General features: G+C 38.5%; 1 protein-coding gene across 1 annotated transcript in view; it reads right to left on the bottom strand.

Annotated features, from left to right (window-relative positions):
* LOC127003206 (uncharacterized) overlaps positions 1-18,587 on the bottom strand; it is a 76,459-nt gene that overhangs the window by 50,167 nt on the left and 7,705 nt on the right. The window contains exons 2-5 of the mRNA XM_050869585.1: positions 15,415-15,525; positions 5,418-5,670; positions 5,167-5,291; positions 4,663-4,767 (exon numbers count right to left, since the gene is read on the bottom strand). Of these exons, the coding sequence (XP_050725542.1) occupies positions 4,663-4,767; positions 5,167-5,291; positions 5,418-5,670; positions 15,415-15,525 (594 nt within the window). The remainder of the gene's footprint in view (positions 1-4,662; positions 4,768-5,166; positions 5,292-5,417; positions 5,671-15,414; positions 15,526-18,587) is intronic.

The raw sequence follows: 18,587 nt of genomic DNA, 5'->3' as shown, positions 1-18,587 counted from the left end.
CCAAAGCCTTGCGGAATCCGAACTGAGAATCAGGTAACTGATTGAATTTATCACAGGATATGGAAAGCCGCTTAGCCAAAAGCCTCTTCAGTCACTTTCAAGTTTTGTTTCATCAATATCATCACTCCTCCTCCCATTCCTTCTCTCCTATCTTTTCTCCAAATATTGTACTTGCTCTTTCCCTCCAGCACAAGTTCCAGTTCTTTTACAAGCTTTGTTTCAACTAAACATATAATATCTGGATCACTCTCCCTTAAATAATTCACTGGCCAAGAACAAATTTATCATCTGTTTTTCAGCTGATTTTGGACAATTTTGATGTGCTGAATCCAAAAATCACACTGGTTTTGCTCAATCAGGTCAACTTTTATATTTATCGCCACATGATGTTTTTTACATTTTTTTTTTACACGTACAGGTATTTTCTATGATAACTACAGTCGGCGCCAAAAAAGATGACAAAAACATCTCTAGATGTCATCTTCCGCGTAGTATGCAATGTATATCAAGTGGTTGTATGGGAGTGGAAAACTTATTAAATCTGACTTGGCAACTCAAGATTAACGGTGGCCTTGAGGATGGTCACGCATCAACGGTTTTAGTATAAGTTTGACAGTTGAGTGACAGGCAGCTTTTTTTGCGTGCAATCCCGAGTTGTTGTTTCATGCAAGTTATTGTTGCATATCCCCTCACCTCAACCAAGAATGGCTACTAAACCACCTATTACTGACGATGAAATAGCGTCTGTGGTTGCTTTATACAAAGCAGGAAAAACAATGAAAGAAATAGTTAATATAACTGGTGTTAGACAGAGGACTGTGTACAGGTGGGTAAAGAGGATCAAGGATGGTGGCGAGACATCTGACCCAGTGCATAAAACGCGTCCTGGGAGGAGAAAAAAAAGTTTCAGCGAACTTTAAATGTGATCCTCGCCTAACAGCAAAGGAACTGAAAGAAAAGAGCCCGTGCGTTCTTGGCTGTACAAAGAAGCCTGCATGATGACCTGAAGTACAACAGCTACAAACCGAGGCCAAAATCACTTATTACTAAAAAACAAAAACAAAACAGAGTTAAGTTTTGTAGGAAATATAGTGGCTGGGACATTACTAAGTGGAGGCAAGTATTGTGGAGCGATGAGGCTACATTTTCTGTGAGTGGCAACAAGACAGGCAGGGTGTACCGGCGCCCGGGGAGTGACCCCTACCACCCCAAGTACACACAGGGCACCACAAAATACCCTGATACTCTTTTGGCGTGGGCCTCATTTGCATATGATGGTGTTGGACACTTTGTAATATTACCAAAAAACATTAGACTAAACAGCCAAAATTACTTAGAACTCTTAATGGATCATTTACCAGACTCTATTCAAGAGGCTAACACTAATTTTTTCATGCAAGACAGTGCACCTTGCCACACAGTGAAGAGTGTGAAGGGATGGCTGCGAGATTGTCAGGTTGACTTCTTCGATGATTGGCCTGGAAACTCCCCTGACCTTAACCCTACTGAAAATTTGTGGGCAATAATGAAAAGAAAACTACGCCAATTCGACACCTCAACCATTCCCAAACTAGAACCGGCCCTTCTCAGAATATGGCGTGATTTTGACCCCTCCCAACTAAAAAAAACTCGCCGATTCTGCACCTAAATGTCTGCAAGAGTGTCTTAGGAGACGTGGGATGCCAACAAAATACTAACAAGTGAGTAAGGAAGTTTTGCCATGGTATGATTATTATGGCATCATGATCTCTAACCCTACGATTGCACAATGTCTTTGTCATTTATTTTGGCGCCGACTGTATAATAAGTGAGTTCAATTTTCTTTGATATAAGACATTCAATGTTTGTGTACCCAATCTTTAAACTTTTCTTCCCTTCTCCCTTTTTTCCCCTCTTTCTATAAACACTCTTACTCCCTCCCTTCACCTCCTATCCACCACTTCTTCAGTTTTTCATTCTTCTTTCTCCAAAAAAAATTATTCTTTTCTTCTTCTGATCTTTCATCATTTCTCTTTTTCGCTTCATTTATTATTTCCTTAGCTTTCATTCTTTCATCCTCTGACATATTTCTCCTCACATAGATTTGCTTATATTCTTCAGAGTTGTTTAGTTTCCATGATCTATTTAGTCTAGTCTCTGTTGCCTTTGGGACCTTAGCTTAATCTTTAGTGGTCTGTTTTTTCCTTCCTCATATCTTTCCAATCTAAATATTTCATCTACTTCTTCCTCCTCTTCAGTATTCATATTTCTCAATATACATTTCACCTTACTCCTCTTGTAACTCTCTCTCTAAGCCTTCACTGGGTTTTTTCTTCCTTGACACCAAACACTATAACACGCTTTTTCTTTTCGGCCATGTCCCTCACCACTGTTTCTCTATTTCTTAGTACATTCACAACTTCCTTTATCTCCACCTATCCACTCGACACAATCTTCCTAACACCTATCCCCTATTCTTCGACAACACTCAGCTATCACCTTCTTCAACAATAAACATCCTCGGTCTATCCTTAACTCAAAATCTCAACTGGAAACTTGACATCTTTTCTCTTACTAAATCAGCTTCCTCAAGGCTGGGCATTCTGTACCGTCTCCGCCAGTTCTTCTCCCCCCGCACAGATGCTTTCTATTTATAGGGACCTTGTCCGCCCTCGTATGGAGTATGCATCTCACGTGTGGGGGGGGCTCCACTCACACAGCTCTCCTGGACAGAGTGGAGTCTAAGGCTCTTCGTCTCATCAGCTTTCCTCCTCTTACTGATAGTCTTCTACCTCTTAAATTCTGCCGCGATGTTGCCTCTCTACTACCGATATTTTCATGCTGACTGCTCTTCTGAACTTGCTAATTGCATGCCTCCCCTTCCCGCGGCCCCGCTGTACATGACTTTCTACTCATGCTCATCCCTATACTGTCCAAAACCCTTATGCAAGAGTTAACCAGCACCTCCATTCTTCCATCCCCTTCACTGGTAAACTCAGGAACAGCCTTCCTTCATCTGTATTTCCTCCTGCCTATGACTTGACCTCTTTCAAGAAGAGTGTATCAAGACACCTCTCCACCCGAAATTGACCTCTCTTTTGGCTACTCTTTACTTTTATCTTTTATGGGAGCGGCGAGTAGCGGATTTTTTTTTTTTTTTGTACTCTTTTTGTTGCCCTTGAGCCGTGTCCTTTGATGTAAAAAAAAAAAAAAAAAAAAGTTTTGCCTTTGTTCCTGTTGCTATTGTTCTAGAATTTCCATAAAGCTCGTTTTTTCCTTGTCTTTTCACTTCTCCACTCCTTCATTTCATCATTAACCACATCATTAATCTTTTCCTCTACCTTTACACCCACACTCTGCTGATCATTTCCTATCTTCTTTGCTACCTCTCTTTTTATCATTTCTTCCATCTTCTTCTCCATGTCTTCATTTGTCCCCATCACACTAATATCTCTTTCCATTTTCAAAATTTGTATCTCATGGTCTTTTTTTAATTTTTCCATCTTCAGTTGCGCTATTTCTTTTTGGCTTTCCAACTGATCCTTAGTCAATTTAATTATTTCTTCTCTCAAGTGTCTGTATGTGTGTGTGTGTGTGTGTGTGTGTGTGTGTGTTTCACCACGGCCCGATCACAAGTTGGACTCACAATCGCCAGCAAGTACCCTCACTATTTAAACAAGGCTCTTTAGTCGCTCTCCAGGCACTGCCAGGACCTCACACACCACATCTCCCTTGCTCAAGGGGCAACAGTAACTGCTTCTGCTCAATGGGAAAGACACGGCTTGAGCAGGGCTTGAACCACTACCTGCCACGCGGCGAGCCCTGGCACCAAAGCGCTTTACAGACTGAGCTATCAGAGCGGTGTGTGTGTGTGTGTGTGTGTGTGTGAACTGAATATGGGCCACCCCACCAGCCGCATAGTCTTTGCACTGTTCACCGCTCTTCTGAAGCCTACAGAGTTTCTGGGGCTTGTGTTATGGGGAGGCCTGTCAGGAACAGCCATTGTTTCGTTGCAGTTACTTTATTCCAATAATTATTATTACGTATAAGGGTTGTAATGAGTGTTTTTGAGAGTTTAGGCAGGTCTAAGAACACACCTCCATGAAACCCATTACGTATAGGACTCATTTTATGATATTTTATTATCCAATCAGGTCTTCAGAAATGTAACCCAATCATAAATTGAGAGACCTGCATATATTAATGTAAAGAGATCTATATTTATCATCTTTACTATATACATGAAGAAAGTGATTATAAGAAGAATAAATACAGCATAGAGAATTATTGATAAATCTCCACTTATCAAGTGGATAGATAGGAATCACAATGAACTATCTGTATTTATTATTTTTACTATAAACATAAAGAAAGTGTAAATAAGAAGCATAATTAAAACAAAGAGAATTATACAGATAAATTTCCAACTTCCAAGTGGATGGATAGGAATCACAAAGAAGCTATATTTTAAGTCATCACATGATATCAATATATACACTAATAAACCTGTATTTTTCTGGAGATTTTTTGAGGCAAATAAAAACTACAAAAAAATGCAACCAACATGACCCTTCATTTCATTTGAAGTCAACACTGTACGGGTGAACACTGAGAACAACAGTCATGGCACTTAGTCATTTTAGGACTAGTCATAATGTGGAATGAAAATGTACATTTCCTTACCTTACTCCGAGCACCACTGGCCACCTCAGAGCACACCTGACTTAGACTGCCAGATTTGTGTAGCTTCTTTGATTCATTAGATGCAGCCTCAGTTTTGCTCAAATTCTGAAAATAAGCTTGATTATAGCCCACAATAATTAGATTCAATACAAAATATAAAATTGCAAACAAAAACTTCAATCAATTTCATGATATTTTCCATACTACAATCAGCCTTATCTGCAGGTATATGGTTCCAGAACCCCCACGGATGAGCAAAAAAGAAACAATACCTATGTAAAATTATACAATTTTACCCTAAACATGCTTCTACCTTCAAATCCTACCTCTATGCACTACTAATAGCTGTTAAAATCCTACTTCTATGCACTACTAATGACTTAAAACCCACATAAATAATACTGATTATAGTATTCTATAACATACAATATGCTACCCAGATACCAAACTGTAAATATATCAGAATAAAGTCAACCCACCAGGACAACAAAGACATATATTTACTTGTAAAGATCCCCCCTCTCGTTGGCTAGCACTGGCCCGGGCTGCATCTCTGCACCGCCTGCCTTTCTTCTTTCTTGGAGGTTGTGTCTCAAATGAACCTCTTGAAAGGTTGCCACAAGATCCCCCTGCAAAATTTATTTTCAATCAAAAGCTTTTCAATTACAATGAGATTTAGTACATATATTTTCATTTCAACAACAAATACATTTTCACATAATGTTCTTGAACACAATACAGCTGAGTTAACTCACCCTCTCGGCAGCGAGATGCAACACCTTGGTTGGGTCCTGCAACTTTCTTGGGTTGTTTTGTTTCTGAGAGGTCATGAAGAGAGCCCAGAGATCCTCCTGTGCTGGTGCATGCTGCAGCAGATTGTTGGTCCCCACTTGACTGGTGTCTGCGTGGTAAAAATTTCTTGTTTCTACTCCTCTGAATGAGATCTCTGGTATCATCACCGGAGCTTGATTCTTCCGTGAGAGCATCTTGTTCTTTCAGGAGCAATGCCTGAGCAAAAGAACAAATGCCATTAAAGAACTAAATTACACAAATAATCAACACTTCACTGTTATCAAGGAAGGACAATGGAGGCACCAAATGTTTTACCATACAAAACATTATACAGAGAGCAGTTTGCATCAATTATAGGCCCAATAATAGAGTAATGATAAAATGTCAAATAATATAATTACAATCTTTGTTATACCTTCATAACTTACAGGAAGATAACTGAGGAAATATTATACAGAACAAATAAACTATGGGAAATAGACAATTGTAAGGAAATATACATAAAGAAAAAAGAAATGGAATGAATTGCAAACAGAGGCAAAAGAGAGAAATAATGCAAGATCAGAAGAGGAAATTATGAAGAAAAAAAAAAAAAAAAGAGAAAAAAAAAAAAGAAAAAGAAAACAAAAGCGAAGAAACAAAAAAACAAAAGGGACTAAGTGTGATGAACAGGACAATATCTAGAAAACTAGAACTAAAAAACTACTAAAAGACTTAAAAGAAAAAGAGAAAAAGACAAACAAAAATATGAGATAAAGCATTTAAATAGTTTGAATAATAATTATGTGTAATGATAATAATGACAATGTATGAAAGGAAAGGGAGAAAGGGTAGGAGAGATGAGGAGAGAGGTGAGGAGGGAGAGGGTCAGTAAAATCAGTAAGGAAAATATGAAGAAGGAAAAGGAAAGTAAAGTGTAAGAACAAAAACAGAATGAAAAACAGAAAAATGTACACCTATGACCAACAGAAACTCAAGAAGAAAAAAGAAGATGATAGAAAGAGAGAATTGACAGAGATTCAGAATTACTGTCAAAACAAACAAAAAAAAAGAAAGTTTAGTTGGTTCTCAACTTCAAGAGAGTAGGAGTGGATTGAAAAATTTGAAAGTGGAGGTGAGAGGGATGGGGAGGGGGAAAGATTTTGACTATGGAGAATTTGATGATGCAGTGGGTGACGGAAAACACAAGATACAGAAATGACAATGAAACGGCGAGATTGGACCTGGTGCTAACAAAGGGAATGCACTTGGTAAATGAATTAAGGTATGGGAGCCCCCTGGAAGAGTGATCACATGATAGTAGAGATGGAAACAGAGGAGGAAGGCACTGAGGGGGATGAATCACATAAAAGAAACAGGCGAAACTATAGGAAGGCGGACATGGAAAATCTAAAGAAATACTATGGTGAGCTAGACTGGGAAAAGTTGAGGAGAAAAAGCGAGGTGCAGAAAAAGATGATATTTTTGTGGAGGAGTATGAAACAGGAGTTATGAAATATGTACCATTGTATAAATCCAAAGAAAAAGGAAAAAAGGATCGGTTTAATGCAAGATGTGCAGTTGCAAAGGAAAAAAAAAGAGACAAAGCATGGAAGAAATTGAAAAGATATAAGAATCAATGGAATAAAGATTTTAAGATAGCAAGAAATTAATATGTGAAAATAAGGAGAGAAGAAGAGGAAGGATATGAAAAGGATACTGTTGAAAAGGGCAAGGAAGAACCTAAACTGTTTTATAAATTCATTAATGGAAAAATCAAAACAAGGGAAAAAACAGGAAGACTGAAAGATGGATATAAGATAATTGAAGATCCTAGACATGACTGAGCTGCTAAACAAGAGCTTCCAGCAAGTTTTTACAAATGAAGCACAATTCAATGAACCACAAAATGACAAAATAAATGTTTATATGGATGAAGTCATAGTAACTAAAGAGGAGATATATAAAATAATGAAGGAACTGGAAGAGAGGAAAGCAGTAGGACCAGATGGAGTCTCAGGTTTTATATTGAAAGAATGCAGAAATCAGCTGATTGGACCAACATATATCATAAAATGCTCAATAGCAACTGGTAAACTACCAGAGGAATGGCTGAGGGCTGAAGTGGTCCCTATATATAAAAGCGGAAAAAAGGAAGAATCCCTGAGCAACAGACTAGTATCATTAACCCTCTCGCACACGATGACGCGTTTCGCGTCATCAAAGGGTAAAAGGTCCTGGCGCACGATGATGCAAAACGCGTCATAAAACTTTAAAAAATTGATTAAAAATTAAGTTTTCGGTGAAACTGCGCCAAATTTGGGAGCGTCATTTGTTGGGATAAGTTTCTTAATGGTAACATATGGCAACCTTTCTAAAGAGCGTAGACGAGGAGCTTTGAGCAATTTTTATTTGTTAGCCTACTCTGACGGGAGAGGAAAATAATAGTTTTCTCGGTGTAACTTGGGAACTAATAGGCATATGAGGATTTTGAGGATACCATAAGAATCCTCACTTAATTCTGCTTCGAAACATATATTCGGCTAAAAAAGTTGGCTCACAAAATTTCGAGCTAGCGAGTGGGGAAGAGTTGGTAATTCAGCTTTATTGTCTACAATACTCTATACGGAGACTTGAAACAAGTTTGTATTGTTTATATATATATTTTCCTCTATTTTTATTTGCAAAAGTCTTTATGAAGCCATTGGTACCAAATTTATTGGGGTACGATATATCTGAGGGTAAAATACGTACGGGAATGTAGAGTATCGTGGCGGCAAAAAAAGGCCGGTCGGGTCTGAGAAATGTATGATGAGTGGAACAGAAACTTATTGGAAACTTACGGTGCACGAGAGGGTTAAACAGTGTAGTTTGTAAAATATGCAAGAAAGTGACAAAGAAACAATGGACGAAATTTGTAGAACATAATTTAACAACAGAAAAACAGTATGGCTTTAGAAAAGGGCACTCATGTGTAACAAACTTACTGAGCTTTTACTCAAGAGTGACAGACATAGAGGGACAGATGAGTAGATTGCATGTACTTGGACCTGAAGAAGGCTTTTGATAAAGTTCCACACACAAGATTATTATGGAAGCTGGAAAATAAAGGTTTGAAAGGGAAAATGAAGAACTGGATGGAAAGTTACTTAAGGGGAAGAGAGATGAGAACAGTGGTAAAGGAAATGAAATCAGAATGGAGAATTGTAGATAGTGGGGTGCCTCAAGGATCGGTAGTGGCACCAATACTTTTCCTGGTATATATAAATGATATGCCAGAGAAAATAAGCAGTTATGTGAGCCTGTTTGCAGACGATGCAAAACTGCTGAGACATATAAGAAACAGTAATGACTGTGAAGTTCTGCAAGAGGATCTGAATAAGATTTAGGACTGGCATATTAAATGGGAGATGGAGTTCAATGTGAAAAAATGTCATGTAATGGAAATGGGAAAGAGTGAAGGGAGACCAAAATGGACATATAGAATGGGAGATGGAGAAATATTTTTAAAAATTCAAGAAGAGAAAGATCTGGGAGTGACAATACAGGATAATCAACAGCCTGAGAGTCATGTTAATAGGACATTCAGTGATACATATAGAACGGTAAGAAATATAGGATTAGTATTCCACTACATGGATAAGGATATGATGAAAAAGATAATAACCACTATGATTAGACCAAAATTGGAATATGCGGAAATGGTGTGGTCTCCCCATAAGAAGAAACATAAAATAGAAATATTACAAAAGATGGCAACAAAAAAGGTTCCAAAACTGGAGGGGCTGTCATATGAAGAAAGGTTAAAGGAAATGGACCTACCAACACCGGAACAAAGAGAAAGGGGAGACCTAATACAAATTTATTAACTATTGATTAAAATGGAGGAAGTAGACAATGAGGAGTTACTACAAAGAGAAGGAAGAAATGTCAGCAACACACAAGGGCACAGTAAAAAGTTGAGGAAAGGAAGATGCCTGAGAGACATAAAGAAATATAGCTTCCCGCAAAGAAACATAGAGGTTTGAAACAGACTAAGTGAGGATGTAGTATCAGCGAAGTGTGTGCACAACTTTAAGGAAAAGCTGGACAAATACAAATATGGATACGGGACAACACGAGCGTAAGCCCAGGCCTTATAATACTACAACTACAGTACCCTCTCGAGTTTCACGCTTGCTTCATTCCTAAGGTATGGCGTTAAACTCAAGGATCGCGAAACTCAAGGTATTGAAATCCATTTAAAAGCGCTTATTGGTTCCGACCCGTAGAAAATAATGACTTTTTCGACTTTACTCCTTTGTTATAACAATTTTTTTCGACTTTACTCCCTTGTTATCTCAAAATACGTACCTTGTTAATAGGCAGAAAATGGGAAGTAAGAACAGTTCGTTTTTAAGCCGCAGTTGAAGGCGGCTGCCTTACAATATTGGCTGGCAATTCTGAATACACGCTTGTGATCCACGTGGTGTCGTCTGCTAAAGTAAGGGCGGTCGCTTACGGTCACCAGTGAGACGGTTGGACAAACTTATATTTTACTGGTAGTTTTCTGTGTTATAAAATAATCTGCTAACTCTTTCTGTTTAAAATCATGAAATCACTAAAATCATGATTGACTTTTCAATGCAAATTGAACGTAAACCGCTGCCGCCACCGCAAAATAGCTCACAGAGAGGTTCAACTTGTTTACTGTTTCCATATTTCCCTCACCGCTCACAAAGATCACAAGCGGACAGACTAGAACAAAACCAGGCAAATTAATACTTTTAATACGCACATGCGTGGTGGACAGCAGAATGACTAATTTCAGCGGGGAGATATTTCTCGCAACACCGAACAGTGTAGTGGACCTTCTTCTTCTTCTTTTGACCTGTAACGCTTTGTATCGCTTCTTAGATCCTCTTTCTCTACACTTTTATACTTCACAACATGCACTTAAGGCCACTTTCACAGTCAATTTTGTTTGTTTTGATCGTTACCAATGGCGGCAGTCGCCACTATATTATTTCTACGTGAAACTGGCCGGTGGGGTAGTGGCGGCTGCGGGGTTAGCCTAACCCCATACTTACCACACACTCTCAACATCTCTTGCTTCGTCTGCAGCCACCACTACCCATCAGCCAGTTTCACGAGAAATACTAAGCAGCGATCGCCGCCATTGGTAATGATCAAAATTATTACCAGGTCAAAAGAAGAAGAAAACAACATAGGGAGATCTACAATTTTCATAGACTTGAGAAAAGATTTTTGGACTGTGGTTCCACAGCACGGGGTGTTCTCTTATCTTGTCAATCAAGTAGTAAACAAAGCAGCTCTGTCAGTCCATTTTACGAATCTCTTGGTAGGCCATCTTCCACTGCTCCTCACTCCTCAGCCACTGCCCTCGTCTGTTTGTTTACATGCAGCTGTTCAGTACATACGTACCCATGCTTGTACTCACAACCGTTTTCCATTCAAAAGGACAACCAACAACTCACTCCCAGTTGGGCATACGCGGTTGCCCATAGCTCCAATGGTTGGACACCGCCTTTTAAGGCAGCACGCTTGATGCCGACGGTAGGTAGACGTGACCCGAACATGTCAAAGCACCGCGAAACTCGTGGCGGTAATATGTGAAAGTCGTGATGGTAAGAATTTAGGACTAAGCGCTAAACTCGAGGATTGCGAAACTCGGATAGCGCAAAACTCAAGAGGGTACTGTAGGTAAATACAACTAGGTAAATACACACACAAACACACACATTAAGACTGGTACAGTGCCACAAGAATGGAAAAAGGCCAATGTGATTCCCATACAAAAAATGGAGACGGAGAAGAACCACAGAGAAATTTGTGAGAGATTAGCATCTCTCTCTCTCTCTCTCTCTCTCTCTCTCTCTCTCTCTCTCTAACACACACACACACACACATATAAGAAAAAACACAGACACTAGAAAGAATACAAAGGATGGCAAAAAAAATGGCTCCAGAGCTGGAGGGATTGACATACGAGGAAAGACTAAAGGATTGGACTTACCAACACTAGAACAAAGAAGAGAAAGGAGAGACCTAATACAAATCTATAAATCATTGAGCAAAATGGAAAAAGTAGATAATGAGGAGTTACAACTAAAAAAGAAGGAATTACCACCAGGAACACAAGAGGACATAGTAAAAAATTGAGGAAGGGAAGATGCTTGAGAGACATAAAGAAATATAGCTTCCCGCAAAGAAATATAGAGGTTTGGAACGGACTAAGTGAGGATGTAGTATTGGCGAAGAGTGTGCAAAGCTTTAAGGAAAAGTTGGATAAATGCAGATACGGAGATGGGACCACACGAGCATAAAGCCCAGGCCCTGTAAAACTAAAAACTAGGTAAATAAATACACACACACACATGGCAAGAAAGGGAGGGAAGGATCGAGGAACAGCAAGCTGAAACTTGTTGAAGAGACATCTCTCTCTCTCTCTCTCTCTCTCTCTCTCTTAAACGGCAGTGGCTGAGTGGTAGCGTGCTGGGTCCACATTCACCACATGATGGACGACGCGGGTTTGAATCCCCACGCTACCACCTCGGATTTTTCAGTCACCACCGAGTGGCCTAAGACTACCCACATGCTGTCCCGGACTCTAGAGGAAACCATCCAAGTGAATCAAGAAGGAGTTCCAGGGGGCAGCATGAGCCAAGAGAAGATGGCGCCACTACAAACACTAGCCTGTGCCATGACGAACTAGGGCCGACTACCATCCAGGCCCCTCAAGCAAGCCTACCGGCGCTATAGGCATAGATGTAAAAAAAATAAATAAATAAATAAATAAAAAAACACAGAGGAGGTATAGGGAAGGAAGAAAGAACAGACAGTGAGATGGATGTGAGGGGGAGGCCAGAGCTGCTCCCGCATGAGCCTCACGCCGCATCACACACACACACTACAGAGAGGAGGTATAAAGAAGGAAGGAAGGAAGAAGACAGCGGGATGGATGCGATGGGGAGACTGGAGCTCCCGCATGAGCCTCATACTGCGTCCCTGAGCCGAGGGGGTGGTGAGACAATGTACAATATAGACAGCCATGAGGCAACTCGAGGGAAGAGGAATTCCACACACATACACATATATAATTTCTTTATTATTATTTTTGTTATTTTCTGTTAGAATTGATTGTTATAGTCAAGTACAAATGCGTGCAAGACACACTTACGTTATTACACAATAACATTGAGAGTCAAATAAGACACCGTATCATATCCGACCTACATCCTAAAAACAATCGTAAAATATCCAGGATGAATTAACTCGTGTGCTGACTAAAGCGAGCCAGTGCGATGTATACACGTCCTCGGATATGGTACGGAGCAGACAAGGACGCAGTATACGCGTCCTCATGTTGAAGGGGTTAAAGCTAAGTGGATGAATTTCCTGGATTGAGGCGGTTGAATATACCGACAATGAAACAGACGAGAGAGAGAAGATATCTGATTGCAGTGTATAGGGTACTGAATGGGATGGAAAAAATGGACAAGGAAGATCTAATAACATGGGATACAAGAGACTCAAGAGGCCATGGAAAGAAGATGAAAAAGGATGCCTGAAGAAGAGATATTTAGAAAAATAGCTTTCCACAAAGAATTGTAGAAGCATGGAATGGCCTGGAAAAGGATGTGGTCCATAAAAAGACAATTCATGAATTCAAGGCCAAGTTAGATAATAGTATAATACAGAGACGGAACAGTACGAAAATATCTCCTTTCCAGTATATCACAACTAGGTAAATACATACACACACACACACACACACACACAAGAAATGTCGTGTAATGGAAATGAATAAGAGCGAAGGGAGACCAAAGTGGACATATAGAATGGGAGATGGAGAAATATTAAAAGTTCAAGAAGAGAGAGATCTGGGAATGACAATACAAGATAATCAACAGGTCATGTAAATAGGATATTCGGAGATACATATAGAATGGTAAGAAATATAGGAATAGCATTCCACTACATGGATAGAAATGATGAAAAAGATGATTACCACTATGATTAGACCAAAGTTGAAATATGCGGAAACTGTGTGGTCTCCCCATAAGAAGAAACATGAAAAAACTAGAAAGAATACAAAGGATGGCAATGAAGATGGTTCCAGAACAGGAGGGATTGTCATATGAAGAAAGGTTAAAGGAAATGGACGTGCCAACATTGAAACAAAGAAGAGAAAGGGGAGACCTAATACTAATTTACAAATTGTGGAATAAAATGGAAGAAGTAGATAATGAGGAGTTACTATTAAGAGAAGTAAGAAACACCAGCAACACACGAGGACACAGTAAAAAATTGAGAAAGGGAAGGTGCTTAAGACATAAAAAAATATAGCTTTCCACAAAGAAACATAAGAGGTTTGAAATACTAAGTGAGGAAGTAGTATCGGCAAAGTGTGCACAACTTTAAGGAAAAACTAGACAAGTACAGATATGGAGACGGGACTACACGAGTGTAAGCCCAGGCCCTGTAAAGTTACAACTAAGTAAATACACACACACACACACACAATTGTGGGACACTAAAAGAATGTAATTAGTATCAGCTGATCAAACCAATATATGACATAACTGAATGTTCACTAAAAACAGTTAAAGTGCAGAGAGTGGATAAGAGTGGATATAATTCCTATCAATAAAAACGAAAAGTCTTTAACCAGAGGAAATATTAACAGACAATTTGCTTATAGGACTGGACAATCTTGTGCTACAAATGTGACAAGTTTCTACTCCAAAGTAATAAAAAGCAACATAAGAAAGAGATGGATAGGCAGACTGCATATACTGGGATCTAAAAAATGCTTTTCATAAAGTTCCACACAAAAGACTATTATGGAAATTGGAAGGGATGGGAGGCTTAAAAAGGAAAGTAAAAAACTGGATGGAAGACTATTTGGAAGGAAAAGAAATGAGAACTGTGGTGAGATAAAAGATCAAACTGGAGGAAAGTAATTAGTGGCGTGCCACAGGGCTCAGTGCTGGCAATTATGTTCATTACCTATATAAATGATATGCCAGAAGATGTAAAGAGCTACATGAGCCTGCTTGCAGATGAAGCAAAATTATTGAGGAAAATAAGATACAAAGAGGAATGTGAAGACCTGCAGAAATATATTGATAAGATACACAAATTGAGAAAATCTGGGAAATGGAATTTAATGCCAAAAAATGCCATGTTCTGCATATGGGGAGAAGTACATAACACTTACATACACCTAGAAACTGGGAGATGATATAATGGTGAGAAAAAGTGGATAAAGACCTGGGGTGTTAATTCAAGTTGACTTATCACCTGAAAAACAAACAAACAAACAAAAAAAAAAATTGGAGATGCATACAGTATGTTAAGGAAAATAAATTTAGAATTTCACTACCTGGATAGATATGATGAAGATAATCAACTACAATGATTAGACCAAAACTAGAATATGAAGAAGTTGTGTGGTCTCCAATCAAGAAAAAGCAGTAAAGAAACAGGAAAGGATACAAAAAATAGCTACCAGTATGATATCAGAATTGGAGAACTTAACCTATGAGGAAAGATGAAAAGAATTAAATTGTTAAGAAGAGGGGTGACCTAATTGCATTATATAAACTTGCTTGTAAATGGCATGGAGAAATCAGATAATGACCTAATACTGAAAAGGAGAAGTGAGGACAGAGAACTAAGAGGTTATACGAAAAAACTGAGGAAAAGAACATATCTATCGGACACAGAAGTACATTTTTCTCAAAGAAGCATTGGCACTTGAAACAAATTAAATGAGGATTTGGTGGAGGAAAAAAGTAAAAGAAACTTTAAGAAAAATATGATGAATATAGATATGGAGGCAGGACCACACACGTGTAGTTCATGCCCTGTATCTTACAACTAGGTAAACACACACAAAAAAAAAAAATAATAATAATAATAATAATAATAATAATAAAATAAAAAAGGGCAAATTACTAGGAAATTCAAACTGACCAGAGCATGAGGAGAAAGAGAATTTTTATCTTTTGTTTTCCCAGCATGAGTGACTTCTTCCAGAAAGTTTCTGAGTTCATCTTCTTGATACTTTAGCACTTCTTCATAAGCCTGAAAAAGTGATTGGAAACCATTAAATTCTAGTCATGGCAAATAACCTGGAAGCATTGCAGTATTATGCAACACCCAGGAAAGTTCCCTCCTGCATATCTTATTGTAATTATCTTTATTATATGTTGTTACTATTCTTACCTATTTCTTTCAGTGAAAAATCTTATGCTATAATGCATTTCAAATGTATAAAATAATCAGGATAGGAATTCCAGTTAAAAATTCAAAAGAGTGCTGAAGTTCACACATACAAAAATAGTTAATGAAGCCGATTAAGTACAGGTATATAAGCTACAGCCTACAATTCAGTTTTTCCTTTGATTAATATAAATCAACACTTCAACAGGTCCAAAACCCATTACATCTACATGATCAGTGGTAGATAAAATAAACAAAAATAAGTACAGAATAGGTAAATACAAAGTTGTGAGCATATGCTATTAGCTGCACATGACTGCAGTGCTCATCACTATAACACTGGTCCTTGAGCCTGTGATGGGTGAGAACCCACTAACCTGGGACACAGGGCCAGTGTAACATTTGGGTTAGAACAATTTACCTTCCTCAAGTTTCCCCAGGCACCCACTTAGATGCAAATTTGTTAGACATGAACTCATTAGATGTCAGATCTTACTGTACTTTGTAAAGGACACTGGTTGTTGATGTTGTCCCTATTGTCAATGACGAGAATGATGAGCCAAGAAGGGATAACAGAGTCCCAGAATATAGTCTACCTTTCTCTAACTATAGAATAATAATCTGTTTCTTGAAGCACGACACCCCCTCATAATTTGCTTATGCAAGAACTGACTATTCTGATAATGATGATGATCGAGGAAGTAATGAAGTTAACAGAGGGTGTGTTTTAATAGTTCAATAGCCATGCCATATGCAGTTGTACACTATAAGTAGAAGCTGTGATATATCTGTACCATCACATTTGTCAATTTTAAAGACAGAAAGAGCAACATTTCTTGTTTTCTAAGTAACAGGATCACACCAAACACCAGTCAGTATATAAGTGATCATACACTAACTAAAAAAATGTTCTGGGTTTCAATAAAGATAAAACTTTCCAAGACATACCTTCCCTTGACTGTTTGAATTTGGTGTTTAACTACACCAATTCCATCAATAAAGACTACAAAGTATAATCACCAAGAAACTATAGAACTTAACCATCAGCAGTTCATCTGTATACTACTGTACTCACTGAGCATTAAATCATCACCATTATCTTATCAACAATCAGCTCACCAGGAGATATGTAACTTATCACTAACCCGCTCAAATTTTTTATTCATGCTGAATAGTCTGATAGTAAAAACAATGTGATAGATAATTTTCCTTTGTACACAAGATAACTGCCCTACTGTATGGTTCAAAGTGGAAAAGTGTATATAATACCTAAAATACAGTTAATGAACTACCAAGCAAGTAACTGAGATATTGCCACAAATACAATTATAAATGTGCTCTATTGAAAAATTGCAGCTAATAAATTACACCTTTTATAGACCTCACTAATGATGCATCCATGAATTTCCCTCAAGAATCTCACAATCTAGATTCCACTTTGGTTATTGTCTAAATCTTGTACTAATACTCAAAACATAAGGATCACCTTTCAAACCTCATGCTCCCCATGTAGCTCTTACTTTTAAAAGTGTATAGCTCTGAAATTTTCTGCTCTAAAAATCAGAACCAGATGGTATAAAACTTAGAATCTATGTCTACATACAACTAAACAGGGTAATTATGTAGAGTTGCTGTATCACTTTCCCTTGTCTCACAATGATAATTATCTTTCTAGTCTCTTTAGTATTTCTTTACTTTAACTGGCAAATTATACAGGGATGCCATCAATCTACTGGCTCTTTTGGTTCCAAAGCCTAGAGGGATTCACTGTTTTCCTGGACCCGTCGAGATCACAATAATAATTCAATGGACCTCTGACCAATTGTTGTTATCACACCTGGCTACAAATCCACAAGGCCAAATTTGAATCCTGGCATAAGCATTCGACATGCAGCCCACTTAAATATTCATCCTCCCCTCTGGACTGGTAAAAAATGGAGATACCTAGAGAAGGTAAATTGTGATAACCCAGATGTCATAGTTGCCCTGTATCCTAGGGTAATAGGTTCTTAACCACCATGGGCTCAAGAGTCAATGAGGCAGAGAGAGCACCGAGGCAACGCACAGCTAGAGTATGCCCCCAAACATCACTTAACGCATAAAATTTCAAGATTTGGTTACAATTTATTTTATTTTTCTCTAAATTGTCAATAGCAGGTAATTTTCCCAAATTTTTAAAGTAGAAATCTAATTAACACAAATTAGAACTCTCTTAACCCGGTAGCAGCGACGAGCCAAATTTGTGGCTTTACCGTGTAGCAGCAACGGGCCAAATTTGTGCCATGATATAAACCCCCCAAAATAGATGATACATAATTTGATCACAAATGCAAATGAAATGGTTTGTGTGAGGGGTGATTTTTTCTCATTTTTCTCGCTTGGTGGGACCATTCAGAAACATGATCCCCGCTGCTACCAGGTTAATCCATGTTACTTTGTGAAAGATGCATCAGGAAAACAAATCAAGATGAATTCACAAAATACAGCTGCAATGTGAATCAACTATGGCCACATCACTTCTTCGCTTGCTTTTCCCCTGCAGCTGTTTACTCAGCCCCTTGCTCCGATAATCAAACCATTTCAAAGAGTCCTTTGAGGCGTTGGCTTCCATGGGTCCTTTCCTCCACTCTGCTCTGCCACACAGTCCCAACTCCTATTTTTTCTTCTCATATGTTACCTATAGCTAACATATGAGAGGTAGCGATGGGTGTTGGGACCGTGTGGCAGAGTAGAGTGGAGGAAAGGACCCGCAGAAGCCTACGTCTCAACGGACTCTTTGAAATGGTTTGACTAGTCAATAGGTTACGATTTTTTTTGCAGCAGTAGGTTATCACTTTAGAAGGATTTCTATTTCAGCAGCAACTATTCACAGTTTTAATGGCAATGGGTTATTATCCTCAGCAGCAACAGATTACTTGTTAATG

Source organism: Eriocheir sinensis, chromosome 3 (assembly GCF_024679095.1).
Source record: "Eriocheir sinensis breed Jianghai 21 chromosome 3, ASM2467909v1, whole genome shotgun sequence".
NCBI lineage: Eukaryota > Metazoa > Arthropoda > Malacostraca > Decapoda > Varunidae > Eriocheir > Eriocheir sinensis.
The sequence above is the reverse complement of the archived record's forward strand: the minus strand, read 5'-3'. Positions and strand labels throughout refer to the sequence as shown.